Source organism: Gymnoscopelus braueri (genome assembly GCF_963280865.1).
Source record: "Gymnoscopelus braueri genome assembly, chromosome: 23".
Taxonomy (NCBI): Eukaryota; Metazoa; Chordata; class Actinopteri; order Myctophiformes; family Myctophidae; genus Gymnoscopelus; species Gymnoscopelus braueri.
Genome location: NC_137625.1, coordinates 33,257,167 through 33,274,006, shown reverse-complemented (window position 1 = coordinate 33,274,006; position 16,840 = coordinate 33,257,167). Strand labels below are relative to the sequence as shown.

Sequence of the window (16,840 nt, the reverse complement as noted above, 5' to 3'; positions counted from 1 at the left end):
CACAGAGAGAGAGAGAGGGGGGATGAGGAGTGACAAAGACATATTTGACATGTGATATTAGAGGTGTTTGTTGAGGAGGATACTGGTGTCTCAGAGCGCTGTGGCACGTATCACCTCCTGATGCTCAGTTCATACGCTGTCGTACGCCAAAATGTCCGATCTACAAGCTCACGGACGTCATGACGTGTCGTGAGCTCATAGATGTTGGGCTATTTTCGTCCGTTCTACGCCGTCATACGCCGAAGTACGGCGTAGAGAGAGAGAGAGAGAGAGGAGAGAGAGAGAGAGAGAGATGAGAGGAGAGAGGAGAGAGAGGGAGAGAGAGAGAGGAGAGAGAAGAGAGAGAGAGAGAGAGAGAGAGAGAGAGAGAGAGGAGAGAGAGAGAGAGAGAGAGAGAGAGAGAGAGAGAGAGAGACGAGAGAGACTGCAGTCTCAGCTGGATACAGCAGATCAGCTACACCCTCCTTTACCCTCTTATTTCTCTGCTGACAGGGCCCTACACCCCCCCCCCCTCTCTCTCTCTCTCTCTCGACCCCCCCAACATACATACACAACTCCTTCCTCTAGCCTCTGCTTTTCTCTCCCTCCTGTTTTGTCTCTCTCTTTATTCCTCCCTCGTTTCTCTCCCTCTTTCTTCCACATTCCCTCCTTGCTATCCCCCCTTTTCTCTCTCTCTCTCTCTCTCCCTCTGTCTCTCCTCCTCACCCTCCCTTTTCTCTTTTGCCCCATCTCCCCATTTATTGCCCATCCCTCGTTCTTTCGCTCGCTCGCTCCCCCTCCCTTCCCATTTCTTACTTCTCCTTCTCTACCCCATCCATTCCTCCCTCCCTCCCTCTCTCTCTCTCTCTCTCTCTCTCTCTCTCTCTCTCTCTCTCTCTCCTCTCTCTCTCTCTCTCTGCACCCCAGTCTCATGTAGCTTTAGTCTCTCTCATCCTTCTGCTGGTGATGCTGCTATAAATAATCTTGTGGTGGCCTGCAGATCAGCAGCAGGAGAGGAGAGAGAGAGAGGAGGAGAGGAGAGGCCACGGGAGGAGCAGAGGACAGGAGGAGTAGTGGAGAGACAGGACAGGACGGGGGCAGGAGAAGAGAGGACAGGACAGGGAACAACAGATAGGAGGGCTAAAAGGAAGATGTCGCCATCCGTCCCGGACTGAAACGAGGGGCGGAGAGGAGCTGTGTACTTTAAACCAAAACCACAGGAGTGCAAAGGAAGCTCGCCATGGCTCTTTTTGACTTAGCGTATGTGTGTGTGTGCAGATTGTGTTTACTGAGGGCTCATCGCGGGCTCGGGGCGCCGTAACACTGAGGCTGAATTTCTCCTCGTCGCGTCGGACCGTTCTCTTCGGGTCGATTTCCCCAAGACCGGAACCAAACCAAACCGAACCCTGGGAACTGGAGTGGATTGACTGATCACTGTGTCTTCTGTGCTCTCAAAAAAAGCTGGGATTTCTGTGTGGGGTTGTCTTTGGGGGGGGGTCGCTGGCTGGCTGGGGGCGGTGGGGGGCCGGCCGGTAGTTTGTGGCGGAGATGCGGGCCGGCACCGGCCGGGGCCTGCTGGGCCGCTGCCGGGGCAGCAGGGCTGAGGAGAGGATCATGGTGACATGCTGCTGTGCTGCTGGTGGTGCCTGAGGACTGAGGGGGCGGAGCTGGACCGCAGCAGGGTGGAACACCTGGACCGCAGCAGGGCGGAACACCTGGACCGCAGGGTGACCACTGCGTGCTCAACTGCGAAGACTCCACCACCACCACTACTACTTCTACTACTACCACCACCCACCACCACTACTACTACTACCACTGTTGCAGCCCCCCTAGATCACTGGAGCCCCCTCCTCCTGCCACCGCCCACACCTTGCAGACTTCACAGAGGTCTGCCCGTCCGAGGCAGTCAAGTTGCCAAGTCCGCTTATTATATCGTTGCTGTCGGGGCAGAAATCCTCTTATCGCCGTGTTTTAAACTTTTTGTGTTTTCCCCCCCGTAAATTAAAGGGATAGTTCACCCCCAAAATGACTTTTTTTTTCTCTATGTCACCCCATGGAGACTTGAATTCAGGTTTTTGTCGCATTCCTAAGCCAATAATTTGGTGACCGGCAGCGGTTCCGGTAGTACAGTGTCTATCAACCCTGGCAAACGTCCCAATTTTGGGCCGGGGCTACTGCTGAGGTGTGCCGCGCCGTTTGAATTTTTTTTTTTTTTTTTTACAATAATAATAATCAGGCATGCAAACAGCCCGAGGTGAAAAGGGTGACAACATGCTGTTTTTTTTCCGGGTCAGGTTGTCCACACTATTGCCCTATTTTGGATTCAAAAACGGCTAGTGGAAGCTGAAAAGCTACAAGTTTGCATGTCTGAATAATGCAAAAACAGAAATATTTGTTTGCATTTGCTTTTTTTCTCCCTCATATATTTTCATAATAAAAAAATGCGTACCGTATCGTATCGAAATCGTATCGAAGTTGTGTGCCCAATATCGTATCGTATCGTGAAATTAGTGTATCGGCACACCCCTAGTGTGTGTGTATATATATATACCGTATATATATATATATATATATATATATAATGATATATATATATATACCGTATATCTAGGTGTGCCCTGGGATCTTTTGGCTATGCCAGGTGTGCCTTGGCACAAAAAAGGTTGATAAACACTGCGGTAGTAGACACAAAGAGTCTCCTTTGTGTCTCCTACCGGAACCGTTGCCTACCGGTCCGCCTGATCATCAAATTATTGGCTTAGGAATGCGACAAAGACAAAAAAAATCCCAAATCAAATTCCAAAATATTTTTTGGGGTGAACTATCCCTTTAACACCGCTACTTGATCATAATACAGCGTCACACAGAAGTATCAAAAGTAGCAGATCTACAAGCTTGAAACACGGTGCGAAGCACCGCGTTTCGAGCTTGTAGATCTGTTACTTTAGCTATTTTTTAAAATTTGAATCCTGTTTTGGACATATGAGGTTTCCAGCCGACACAGAGACGATAAGCGACGTTGGGCTTGTTTTGCTGCAAAGTCGCTTGTAAATATTGGTGGTTGTGTTTAGTTTTGGGCTTGTTTCTGAAGTGTAGTTGCTTATTTAGGCTTGCTTCCTAAACCCGCAGTTCTCAAAAATTTTCATGTCAAGGACCCCAAATGAACGCGTGTCTGTCATTTTAGATTTATTTGGCTATTCAAAAATAGCAGATATACAAGCTCATAGCGCGGCACAGAGTGCCGCGCTATGAGCTTGTATATCAGCTATTTTTTTGAAAAAAATCATTGAATATATAAATATTTTTTGGTAAAATATTTTGTTCCAGGGACCCCCCCCAGAAGCAATGATTTTAATTTCAAATGTTTTCTTTAAAAAATATCTACTCAAAGATTTGCACAACTTTTCACGATTTTTCAAAAATGGCAGATCTACAAGCTTGTAGATCTGCCATTTTTGAATAGCCAAAGAAATCTGAAATGACACAGATGTGTTCCCGGCCGGATTGAATGGGTTAAAATAATTTTGGCCTTTTTTTTTATCATTTTTGACGAGGGCAAATTCATTACATACATTATTGCATACAAATTATTGTAGTAGTTCTCAAAGTGAGGTCCACGGACCCTCTGGGTTACTTGAGGGGGTTCCAAATGAACCGTTACAGGTCTGTGACTCGGAGAGTGTACCAAATGGACCCTTACACTCTCAGAGTTATGGTGGTTCTTGAAATTAAAAAGTTTGAGAACCACTGGTTATTGTAATTGTATACCAGACGTGAAGTCGACATAACCAGCTCTGACAGTGTGATAAAAAACTGTTCGGTTCCAAAATGTGATGATGGGACAGATTCTGGTTCCTCAATGTTGGATCGGGTTCCTTCGGTTCCACATTTTGCTTTGGTTCTTGTGTGTATCACAGAGGAGGCAGGAGAGGAAGGATAGGAGAGGACAGGGTGGATAGGAGAGGAAGGATAGGAGACGACTGGGTGAAGAGGAGAGGACTGGGTAGATAGGAGAGGAAGGAGAGGAGAGGACTGGGTGAAGAGGAGAGGAAGGAGAGGAGAGGACTGGGTAGATAGGAGAGGAAGGAGAGGAGAGGACTGGGTAGATAGGAGAGGAGAGGACTGGGTGGATCTAAGGGTTGTTGCACTGTAGTGTAACGTCTTTGTCTGAGAGTTATACAGAAATAAGCCGATCTGCGTTGTGAGCTTGTAGATCTGCCTGAGATCCCCTGCCTGTGGATATTCAAAATCCCTCCTTAAAACTCACTTCTGTCGCACAGCTTTTTGATAAATTGTTGCAAACCTATTTTTATCTATCCTATATTTACTGTTGCTACTGTAAAGCACTTTGTAGCTTGTTTTTGAAAGGTGCTTTACAAATGGGGTTATTTTTACCTGCTATTTTTGGTTGCTCGACACCACCAGTGTATACAGTATAAAGGCTGGTGTGTGTAAGTCATAAATCAGCCGTTAGGATTTTGAGTTTTTGAGGTGCAGTTTTCAGAAGAGGCTGAAGCCTTTTCCCTCTTATTCCTGTGTGTGGTCACGATTTGATCAAACACACACTAAATGTAATGCAGTAGTCCTGGTCGTCTTAACCATTAATATGGCTGTAGTAGTATATAGTATTGTAGTAGATGTGCTCTTGTGTGGTGTGCATGTGTCATGTCTGTTGACCGGCCTCTCTCTGACCGTTAGAACGATTCGTTAAAATGTCCAGTCTCTCATGACATTTAGAGGTTAGGGGTTAGGGGTTAGAGTTTTCCTTATTTTAAACGTACTTGTGCGCCGATGTCACACCGAAAAATAGCCGATCTGCTGGTAATTTTAAAAGCGTATTTGTAGGCAGTTGTATTATTGTATGTTATATGCATTGCATGTTTTCGTCATATTGTTGTGGGACTACGGATGGACATTAGCTTCTAGCTAAATCCAGCATGTTTACATGAGATCATGTTCAACTGATTCAATTTGTGTACTACAAACAAACAAACAAACAATAGTATTGAACTTGTAGATCCGCTATGTTTCGGGGCTATTTTCAATGCCGTTTTTATTAAGTATGGTAATACAAACCTCTGTGTGTGTGTGTGTGTTCCCTACAGCGTGAAGAACTCCAGCTACAGTCTTCCATCGTACCATCCGTACACCAACAACTACGACTACAACACGGAGCAGGGCCGACAGAGTGAGCGCTCTGGCCTGTGTGGGCTGTCCAACCTGGGCAACACCTGCTTCATGAACTCCGCCGTACAGGTAACTGGAAACTCCCACCGCTTTCTGGGGGGAGGGGACTCTGTCACCCTCATGACATTTTACCTGACGATTAATAGAGTACCGAAGTCCTGACGTCACTCGTTCATCCCCTGGGTCACAGAAGTAATTTCTCTGTGGAGAATAACATTGGGTCATCTTAGAATCGTCTCATATGAGAATTGTGGTCCAAAAATAAACAAACTGTTAGGGTGGTGGCTCTGTATTGTTTACGATAGTCAGTCACTCATATTTGATACAGTCTATTTCTGGCGACAATTTAATTAATTTGGTGGCGGTAATGTCAGCGTTTTCTCGCCGTCAGTTGATGCTTCATCTCCATATGAGTCAAACCGCCGTGCTCATTTGTTTATTTTTGGAACACAGTTCTTATATGACGCGATATTAAACACCTCTATGGGAATTCAGAATGGGGAAAAAGAAAATATGACCCAGGTAGGAAGCGTAAATTACGTCAGACTTCGGTGCTCTATTGTCATACAAACTAGTAGGTCGGAGGTCAGAGAGGCCTATTGTCTGTCCAAGAACGCGGGAGTCTATCCCCGCTCCAATGTGCTATAGACCCCTGGGAGATGGATTGCTGAGGTGGAACGCTACACCTACCATCAGCTCCAGGGACTTACTGCACGACTTGCCACACCTAGGCCGTGCTACTCGTTCGCTGAGTTGCCGGTGCCCGGAATCGAACTCATGACCCTGTGGCCCAAAGGCGAGAGCTCCACCGACTGAGCTACCCATACAGATGATTGCGATTAATGATTTTATTGCCTGGCTTTTAGGCCTTGTAAACAAATGTTGCATGGGGGCAGATAATTATGACAAAAACTTAAATACACAAAGAAATTACTGACAATGACCGACACCAATAATCTAAATATATTATATATTATGGCCAAAATAGGCCATATTTAATATTTTACACTCTAAATGGTGTTTCAAAATTTAGCTTGTAGAATGGCTGTTTTTCACTACTTTTGAGCGACACTCTTGTATGATGAAGTAGGGCATTGGTCTTCAACAGGGGGTCCGGGACCCCTAGGGGGTCCTCAGAGTTAGTACAGGGGGGCCACCAAATATTTGTGTGATAGGAACCTATTTTGTACATTAACCCTAGCATCCCTATTCTGAGGGGAACATTAGCCAAAAATAGCAGATCTACGAACTTGTAGATCGGCTATTTTCAGCAAAGAGATTTGGTGTAGAGGGAAAAAAATTGCAGACCAAGTACAAGTTTTCTAAATATTGAGGGTTTAACTGTCTGAAAATACACATTAACATGAATCCAACACAGCGCTACACAGTGATAATGCTGTCAAACAAGTCTATGAAGCCATCTATGAAATCTATGCAAAAGTTTAATCTGCAACACAATGTTACACAATACGTAGTGGGGAGGAGTCCCTTCTTCATCTCGCTCTCTCTCAGCTAAGGGGTCCTTGGCCTGAAAAACGCTGAAGACCCCTGAAGTAGGGCATTAAATGATGGAGAAAAAAAAAACGACAGCATGTATCTGAAGGAGAAAGCTCAAAGAAACAACTTTCTAACACTCTCCACTGCAGTGCCACACTGTAAATGTGCCTCCAACTTCAGTATGCATAATTCTTATTTGAATTATTCATTAACATCACTGCAGGGATTGACTTTGCAGTTTCCTAGCCACCGTATTATGTTGACAGTGTTGAGCTAGGGGGGTAAAGATAAGGATTTCTGCTCCTTGTGCATTAACCCATTAAGACCGGGAACGCATCCGTGTCATTTTTAGATTTCTTTGGCTATTCAAAAATAGCAGATATACAAGCTCGTAGATGTGCTATTTTTGAAAACTCTTGACAATCTGAGCAAATCTTTGAATATATATGTTTTAAAGCGAAAAAACATTACTCCGATCTTTGCTTCTGGGGGTCCCTGGAAAAAAATATTTTGAGATGGGGGTCTGTGTCTAAATACATATCATTTTGGGGGCCCTTGACATGAAAAAGTTTGAGAACCACTGATTATAGCAACATAAGATTTATTTTTTTGTTGCAGATCTACAAGCTCATAGCGCGGTGCCATGAGACTTGTATATCTGCCATTTTTGAAGAGCCAAAGCATAAAATAATGGTTAAAGTGGCTAAAATGACAGATGCTTTCCTGGTCTTAATGGGTTAATGGGATTATCATTATTAATAGCGTTGTTGGACAAGGCCATGAATTGTGGTCCTGATGCGCAGCAGGCCGGGAAATGTACAGAGAATGAATGTGAAACACTTGAGCGTAGAACTGGATCGTTCAAGGTTCACAGACGACTACTTATCTACTCGATGTAGATCAAATGACGTATCGATGTGTATCAGTGGTTCTGGAGTTGAGAGTGGAGAAGCTATTGGATTCGTCCACTCTCTGCTCCTGTTTCTCGTCGTTGTCTTATGTTTTATTTTTGTCTTTTCCCACACAGTGTTTAAGTAACATCCTATTTGTGTGTCTTTTCCCACACAGTGTTTAACACGTATACTGCCAGATATTATTTAATTCATTTTTTACCTTACATCGACGATCTTTGGAGAGCAGCGGAAGCCACGACGTGCATGCGGATGTAAACAAAGAGTGTTTGGGGGGTGGGGAAGGGTCTCGTCATCCACTGTAACAAAATCATTTTTAACGTGATCGGCCATTTTGTTGCTATCGCCCGTTGAATAAGGCTCGTTTTCACAAAAAAAAGAAGAAATCCGAGCTAGATGTGTTTTTCTACAAATCATAACATAAGAGTGGACGGAAGTGAGTTTTTTTTTGGGATGACGTCACATCCGTCCATTCCTTCTATCAGAGGCGAGGGATCATTCCTAAGTTGCGTTAGAGTGCCCTCTTGTGGAATTTTGCACGTCAATGGTGGTCAACGGTTGGATTTGAAATGACTTAGATCTACGTCCTTGGCAGGCAATGTGCAAAGTAACATCGTATTTGTGTCTTTTCCCACACAGTGTCTTAAGTAACATTTTATTTGTGTCTTTTTCCCACACAGTGTCTCAGTAACATCCCTCCGCTGATCGACTTCTTCCTCAAGGACAAATACACGGAGGAGATGAACGAGGACAACCCTCTGGGCATGAAGGGAGAGATCGCCCGGGCCTACGCTGAGCTCACCAAGCAGGTGTGGTCGGGCAAATACAGCTACGTCACCCCCAGACCCTTCAAGGTAAAGTGCTGCCCGCCCAGACCCTTTGGTTCACAACACTTTTCAAGTCAAGGGCCCCCCAAATTGATATGTATTTGGCCGCGGACCCCCCCCTATCTGAAATGTTTTCGTGGCAGGGACCCCCCAGGAAAGAAGTTATTAAACATTTTCCAAACATCTTCCAAATACACATAGACAAAAAAAAGAAGAATTTTGAATCCGTTTTTTTTCCCCTGGCACAAAACCCTTTAAGATGGGGGGGTTCACGGCCAAATATATATCAATTTAGGGGTCCTTGACATGGAAAAGTTTGAGAACCACGGCCTTAAGGATTCGTGAGAGTCCCCTGTCCTTGAAAACAATCTGCCAGGAAGGGGAGGGATACTGACTAACCCTTAATGTAACTGTAGAATACCATGCCGCTCTTCTGTTTCTGGAACCTTACGAGATCAGCTAAATATATACCAGTGTGTAGAGACAGAGAGAGAGAGTTGTTGTCTGTCATTGTAAAGTAATTGGCTAGTCTTGTATAGCAGTTCTCAAACTTTTCCATATCAAGGACCCCCAAATAGATATATATTTGCCCGCGGATCCCCCATCTGAAAAGGTTTTGTGCCAGGAAAAAAAGGAAATTAAAAATATTTATTATTATTGTTTTACATTTTTGATTTATTTCAAAATATTTCCAAAAATAGCAAATGTACAAGCGTGGTGCGCTGTGAGCCTCTAGATCTGCTATTTTTGAATAGCCAACAAATAGATGGATACAATGGTCCCCGGATCCCACTTTGGAAAACAACGTTGTTGACATTCATGTCATGACATTTTATTTTTGCTTTGTTCGATGAGTTTTATATTGCGTTCTCTCCTCCCATGCAGACCCAGGTGGGCCGCTTCGCCCCCCAGTTCTCAGGCTACCAGCAGCAGGACTCCCACGAGCTGCTGGCCTTCCTGCTGGACGGTCTGCACGAAGACCTGAACCGGATCCGGCAGAAACCCTACATCCAGCTGACCGACGCAGACGGCAGGCCCGACAAGGTGTCTTTTTGTTTGTTTGTTGTCGTCGTCACGGGCAGTTGATATACTGTAGTGTATACAGTGGTGTAAAGTAACTAAGTACATTTACTCAAGTACTGTACTTGAGTATACTTTTGAGGATTATTTTCTTTACTGGAGTATTTCCAATTTTCAGTACTTTCACTTCTACTCGACTACATCTCAGAGACAAATATTGTACTTTTACTCCACAGCAATTATTTGAAAACTTTAGTTACTAGTTACTTTGCAGATATAAATTATTATATTATAAAACATACATTAACCCCTTTCTTGATGGCGTCGTAATGCCTAATTTATATTGCTGAAAATATGACAGAAAATATGCGATCTACAAGCTCACAGCGCTTAGTTTCTTATGTAGTTTTTGCTTTAGCTTTCGTCAGTGAAAAAAGGTAGTAGTAGTAGATGAATATTTTTGGTCATAGTTTATGTCATCATAGCTTAGTTTTTATTTAGTTTTCATGTCGTTTTCGTCAGTGAATAAAAGGCAGTCGACATTTTTCGTCATAGTTTTAGTTCGATGTAATTAAACATTATTGTGGTTAATCCTCCTCCTCCTCCCAGGTGGTGGCAGAGGAAGCGTGGCAGAACCACTTGAAGCGCAACAACTCCATCATCGTGGACATCTTCCACGGCCTCTTCAAGTCCACGCTGGTCTGTCCCGTCTGCGCCAAGGTGTCCGTGACCTTCGACCCCTTCTGTTACCTCACCCTGCCGCTGCCCATGAAGAAGGAGCGCACGCTGGAGGTCTACCTGGTGCGCCTGGACCCCCTCGTTAAACCCACACAGGTAGGTCCCTATACTGGACCCCCTCGTTAAACCCACACAGGTAGGTCCCTATACTGGACCCCCTCGTTAAACCCACACAGGTAGGTCCCTATACTGAACCCCCTCGTTAAACCCACACAGGTAGGTCCCTATACTGGACCCCCTCGTTAAACCCACCCAGGAGGCCAAAAGGGGAGGTAGTACCACTTCTCCCTTAGACAGACGACCCCCCCCCCCCCACCATTTCCCCCCCCGACTCTGTACATACGTGTTTTTGGGCGGTGTAGCCGCCCCTATAAGTGGGGTTGGGACACCTCATTAGTATTAGTATCCTGCACTGTGATTGGCCCACTTTCCTGTACTGTGATTGGCTGACTCTATTCAGCACTGTGATTGGCTAGCGAGACACATGATGACATTAATAACCTATAAATAGGATTATGCACTTCCAAAAATCTTTTTTTTTTTGGAAGTGAGCTTCCATCACTATGATGACCACTGTGATGACCACACCGCCCACTTCACACTGGGTGAGATTTTTTTTCTGTATTTTGTGATGATATGGAACTGTTTCTTGTCTAATTCTCCGTAACATACTCACTATGGGATATCAGCGCCCCCTGGCGTTGATGCAGAGCTACATACCATAAACTCCCGGGCCATTCATTGGCTGAGAAGGGTATGTCACGTGTCCGGTAGACCGGAAGAGGTATAAAACCTCTTTCGTGACGTGGCTCATCCTCTTTCGCTTCTCTGCATGGCAGATGCAACAGCTCAAGACATACCTTAATAATAACAAACGTAACTTTGATCAGGACAGAAACCAGCTTTAGCCCACTCGGTGGTACTTGTACTAACCAACGGGTTTTCCTCCTATTAAAAAAAAAAAAAGTTTTATTATTTCCGCTCCCGCGGCTATCTTCTGTTTCTTTCTTTTACTGCTAAAGCAAGTTTTCCTCCTTTGAGTTTTCCACGCTCTTAGCCTTGCGGCTGAAAGCTAACAGGTTAGCTCGAGATGGAGGTTCCACGTCCCTGCGTATTGCTGCTCGGCCGCTTGATGATCGCCGGGGATGACCCTCATGGTTTCTGCATCTCGTGCCTCGGTCTCTACAGGGCCGAGGCATTTCCAAGATGCACCGGGACGCTGCGAGGACTGCGCTCTGTTCTCCACGCTGCACCTCGATAGCCGCTTAGCCAGGGCAGCGCCCTGGCTGCGGGAAGCAGCGACGTCCCGTCCCCGGTCGTCGCGGATCCAGCAACACCCCGCATGGACACCGGCCCAGGGAACGTGGGTGGTGGGGCCCACCACGTGCGCTCACAGTCCACAATGGGCCCTCCGGCAGTCCCGGCTGCGAGCGGCGTTAGCCACCGCTCGCAGCACCTCCAGGCTGCTACACAAGCCGTGCTACGCAGCACTGCAGCAGCCGCTAGCACCGTGTCTGGGGGAACCACCCAGGTGCAACTACCTAGCGGCACTTCCTCCCCCTCTTCCCAGCCGTCTACTCCGCTGCCACAGCAAGCGTACCGGGCCAGCGGTGCGTCGCTAGGAGACAACGAAGGGGCTCCGGCGACGGCAGCATAGGCGAGGGGAGAACGAGGCAGAAGCTCGTGAGTGAGTTAGCCCAGACTAGCTACGTTAGCTGCTTAACGCTAGGTTAACGTCGCCTTAGTCAGGCAGTGTTTTTGTTGGCTTAACACCCATGCAACAGGTTATTAACAGCGTTGTCCTAGCCTAGCTTGCCTCGCTAGGATAACACCAGCTTGTTAGCCTTCTCACTCTGTGTATCGAGCAAACCTCGGGGGCTTCTGAAGACCTTGGACAGGCTCATCGGGCGCCATTGGGACACATGTTGTTTTTGTCATAAGAATATGTTAAAACGTTCATGCTGTTTACTGTTTCTGTGAAGGTAATATAAAAACCCACATCACCCCTGTCCGCCAGAGGGCGCAAATGCGCCAGTGGAATGGGGTCACGCCGGTTTTTGCCTTCCGTCCCACAGGAAGTGCCCACGCACCACTGTGAACCGGAAGTACTTCGGTCAGACATGACCCCTTGGCCGTACCGCCTCACGTTCGCCGCTGGAGGGCGACAAAGCACCTCCTAGAGGAGGACGACTTTGTGATGGCGGCGGCCAGAGTAGGTTAGGAAGAGAGTAATGACAGTAGCGTCGATCCCATTGTGAGAATGGAAGGCGGAAGTGCTCGGTCTACGTCAATGAGATAGTTCCAATGTTGGAACTATAGCCCATAGAGGCCCGCTTTGCGGCGAGATCAAAGCGTGACGTTACTCTCTTTTCTACACTCTGGCGACGGCCAAGGTAGGATTACTCATAGATATATATATCCAGTGGTGTGATCTAGTTTTCACTGTATATATTTATGGGCTTAATTCTGACGCCGGGGTTTTTTCCCGTGGCCAATCACGTGACTCCTCCGAGTCCTCCGTTGGCCAGGGCTTACCAGCGCTACTAAACGAGGGCCACACACACGGCCCCGTCTGTCCAGCGTCGCGTCTGTCCAAGTAGCAGTGCTGTTGGTTCCCATGGGAACGAACAAGCTGCGGTGACGGACACACCGGATGCTGACGTCAGGCAAGGTCCCCGTGACTAGTCACGTAGACCCCGCGGGGTCCTTGGGACAGACCGTTAGTACCTCTACTGCCTCGAGCGGTCACCTCAGGGTTAGCACCGCCGGCGGCAGTGGCAGCGTCACTGGTCCCCATGGCAACGGTCCCCATGGCAACGCTCCCATTCTCCGAGCGGCCGTTGACGTCATCGTCCAATCCACTCGCTCGGTGTGTGAAGCAATGGCAGGTTTGCAAGCCGAATGCTTAGGTATTGCTCACAATACTAAAGGGTTTCAGGCTGCATTTCTCCACAAAACCCCCCGTGACAGAAAAAGTATTGTTTTCCCGTGCAAGGGGTCCAGCAGCCAATACTCTGAGGGAGGAAGTCTCCTTCCTCTTGAGCATGGGCGCTATTAAAGAATTACTTCCGATACTTCTGTTTACTATCCCAGTACATCAGCGTTACACTGTGTGTGTACAGGGTTTTTCAGTACAGCAGTGACACACTGTGATTGTACTGGTCAACTCCCCTGATCCGCAACAACACATTGTGGTTGTACTTGTGTGTTTTCCACGTGCTCTTATGCATATAGTCTCCTATGTCGGACACGGTGTTGTTCCTCTCATGCGGAGGATAAGGCAACCATGTCTCTGAGAGAGGGGGTTCTCTCTCTCTCCATAGTGAGAATGTTACGAAGAATTTGTCAGGAAACTCGAGGTTACGTTGTAACCCCGGTTTCCTTAGAATTCAGAGTAACATAGTCAGAGAACTATCTATGAATCGGAACCAACTGGTTTTCTATTCGTAGTATTTTCTGGTGGAAAAGAAGGGGGGGGGGGTATGACCCATTCTGAATCTGAAGGGTCTCATTAAATACCCCTTTGCCGTACCGCCTCACGGACTACAGGCCTCGTTCGCCACTAACGAGCGACAAAGCACTCCCTACGGGGAGGACGACTTTGTCGACGCTCCGTCCGGAGCCTTTGGGCTCAGACGAGAGGGCGACGGCCAAGGTAGGCTTATTTCGGACGGCCCCGTTTGTCAGAGTGACAGCGCCGTTGGTTTCCATGGAAACAGACAGGCTGCGCTGGCGGACAAACCGGATGCTGACGTCAGGCGAGGTCCCCGTGACCGGTCACGTGACCCCGCCGGGTCCTAACGGACCGGTAGTACCTCTACTGCCTCGAGCGGTCACCTCAGGGTTAGCACCGCTGGCGGCAGTGGCAGCGTCACTGGTCCCCATGGCAACGCACACAGGGTTAGCGCTGCTAGCACCGGTAGTAGCGTCTTTGGTCCCCATGGCAACGCACACACAAAAAAAAAGAAAAAAAAGAGGTTTTATACCTCTTCCGGTCTACCGGACACGTGACATACCCTTCTCAGCCAATGAATGGCCCGGGAGTTTATGGTATGTAGCTCTGCATCAACGCCAGGGGGCGCTGATATCCCATAGTGAGTATGTTACTCCGAATTCTAAAGAAACCGGGGTTACATCCGTAACCCTGAGTTTGGTGCTACTATATATGTTTATGAATTGAATACCAAGGACCTCAATGGAAACAAGACCGCAAGGACTTTTTTGGACGGACCTTTTAGACAAAGGGTTTTTAACTGTACTTGTGCTGTTTTTACATTTCTGCCTAATAAAATATTCAATCAATTCAATCAAAAAAAGGTAGGTCCCACTACTGGAGTAGACCCCTACTGGACCCCCTTGTTAAACCCACACAGGGGTCCCTAACTGGACCCCCCTCGTTAAACTCACACAGGGAGGTACCTACTGGACCCCCTCGTTAAACCCACACAGGTAGGGCCTACTGACACGCCCACTTTGGTTCCCAGTGCAGAGCAAAAAATATATAATTGGTTCCAGTTCCGAACCAACTTTTGTGGTTCTGAACCAATTAATTTTCAGTGGAAAGACTCTGAACTGGTTCAAAATTAGGCGGGAAAAAAGAACGGAACTGGTTCAACCCCGGTGGAAAAGGGGCCTGTGTGGACTTAATTTCAAAGATCACCCCATAACTTGGAACTCCCCCATGTAACCCAGAGGGACCCTGTACCTCACTTTGAGGAGCACTACAATAATGTTTGCAATACTGTATGTCTTGTATACCCTGAAGAAGGCAGTTGTGTCTGTCGAAACTTTTATATCTCTGCGTCCTTAATAAACATTGGCACTTGGGCTAAAGTGTGTGTAGCCTCTTTGATGTCTCCTTTACTCCCCGTTAAGCTAACATATGTGGTGTGTGTGTGTGTGTGTGTGTGTGTGTGTGTGTGTGTGTGTGTGTTTTGTGTTTCAGTACAAGCTGACGGTGCCCAAGGTGGGCTACATCTCAGACCTGTGTACCTCGCTCTCTGCTCTGTCTGGGGTGGCTGCTGAGAAGGTAAGACCCCTGTGTACCTCACTCTGTGCTCTGTCTCGGGTGGCTGCTGAGAAGGTAAGAGACACTAGCTAAATTCCAATACCCCAACTTCCACTCTCGCTTACTCCACTCACGCATTAGTGAGCATGCAGAACAAAGTTTCGTTTGGCTCTAAAACATTCCTTTGAAGTCTGCGACACAGCAATGCTGTTTTTAAATGTTTTATGGGTTGCCCTCCCATAGCCTGGGAGACGGTCCACCCAATAACGTAACAGATAGGCAGACAACGCTTCCGATTAGAGGACGAGAACAGGCTGAAGCCTACACTCGCTGTTTGACGCTCCAAGCGGCTTGGAGAGCCCACTTGGCTCCTCCACTCGGCTCCTCCACTCGGCTTCTCCAAAAAGCAAACTACCAATTGGGACAAAACTATTTCCTGGTTAAGCTGGAGGACTGAGTGTGAGTGAGCGAGTGAGTGAGCAGAGATTTAGGGTATTGGAATCTGGCTACTGTGCACCTCACTGTGTGCTCTGAGTGGGGTGGCTGCTGAGAAGGTGAAAAATAAAAGACAATTAAATGAGACACTTTTGAGTCGATAGCTCTGCTGCATTCCTATTAGCTGTCACATGGTTGTACTGCTGAGCAAGACAGCCTGTTCCTTTTCCCCCTGTGTTGTCAGCAGCTTTCCGTGTGGATGTTTAACACTTTCCTCGCTCGTGCACGGTTCAGATTTTTTGAAGAAAATCTACAAGGCTCACAAACGCATTGTGTTGCGAGCTTGTTGGCCGGCTAATTTCGGCGAGGAGATTTTGTTTAGAGGTAAAAACTAGCAGACCTGGTATAGAGCCCTGGGTGACAGCGGTCAACTAAGTATATTTTCTCTGATCGGGTGGAAACCTCATATCTCCAAAACTGTTAGTTTTCAGGATTCAAATAAAAAAATAGCAAAAGTTGCAGATCTACAAGCTCTTGCAGATCATGTTACTAATGGCAGAGATCCACAGACCTAAAAAACAAGCCAACATGTATCAGCCCTGATGAAGACCAGTTCTGGTCGAAACATGTTGGCTTAAATTTTTTTTTAGACATGATTAAAGTACTTTGAGCAGCAGACTCATCAATGCAGTTAAAAGAAGACCATAAAGAGAATAGAGAAGGAGAAGCATACCGTGCATGATGTAACTAAAGTCCTTAATATGTTACTAATGATAGTAATAAATAAGATCAATGTTCGTTGTACGTGAAACTATACCAGTGGGGTTCTGCTGTGATGTTCTTGCATGGAGCCTGGGCTTATCATCTTTTATCATCAGTATCAGTGTCTCTCCCAATGACATCACCAAGATAAAACTAAACTACAGCCAAAGCATTTCCTCCCATAGCACGTTTTCCTGTACAGTGTGCACATCCTGAGTCTCTATGGTCCACTGATACTTTAGTGCCAATAATCCCTAGTTCTGCTGTTGCAGTGCATTTACATGCTCTTAATGCAGTGGTTCACAACCTTTTTAGCTCCAGACCCAAAAGACAAATGCGAGACATGGGAGACATACGAAAAAAAATTATTTATTCTTTTTAAAATAATAATAATAAAAAACTAAATGTAGGAAGCGAATAAAGGGACAATTACTCCCTCCGTTACCCAAAAATGTGTACCGACCCATATGCGG

At 46.6% G+C, this 16,840-nt stretch overlaps 1 protein-coding gene across 5 annotated transcripts in view; it reads left to right on the top strand.

Annotated features, from left to right (window-relative positions):
* The window catches only part of usp15 (ubiquitin specific peptidase 15), a 66,805-nt gene that overhangs the window by 33,566 nt on the left and 16,399 nt on the right, over nt 1–16,840 (top strand). For all 5 annotated transcript variants that reach the window (XM_080420650.1, XM_080420649.1, XM_080420648.1 and 2 more), the window contains 5 exons: nt 5,088–5,238; nt 8,258–8,431; nt 9,290–9,448; nt 10,034–10,258; nt 15,108–15,191. In XM_080420650.1, the coding sequence (XP_080276776.1) occupies nt 5,088–5,238; nt 8,258–8,431; nt 9,290–9,448; nt 10,034–10,258; nt 15,108–15,191 (793 nt within the window). The remainder of the gene's footprint in view (nt 1–5,087; nt 5,239–8,257; nt 8,432–9,289; nt 9,449–10,033; nt 10,259–15,107; nt 15,192–16,840) is intronic.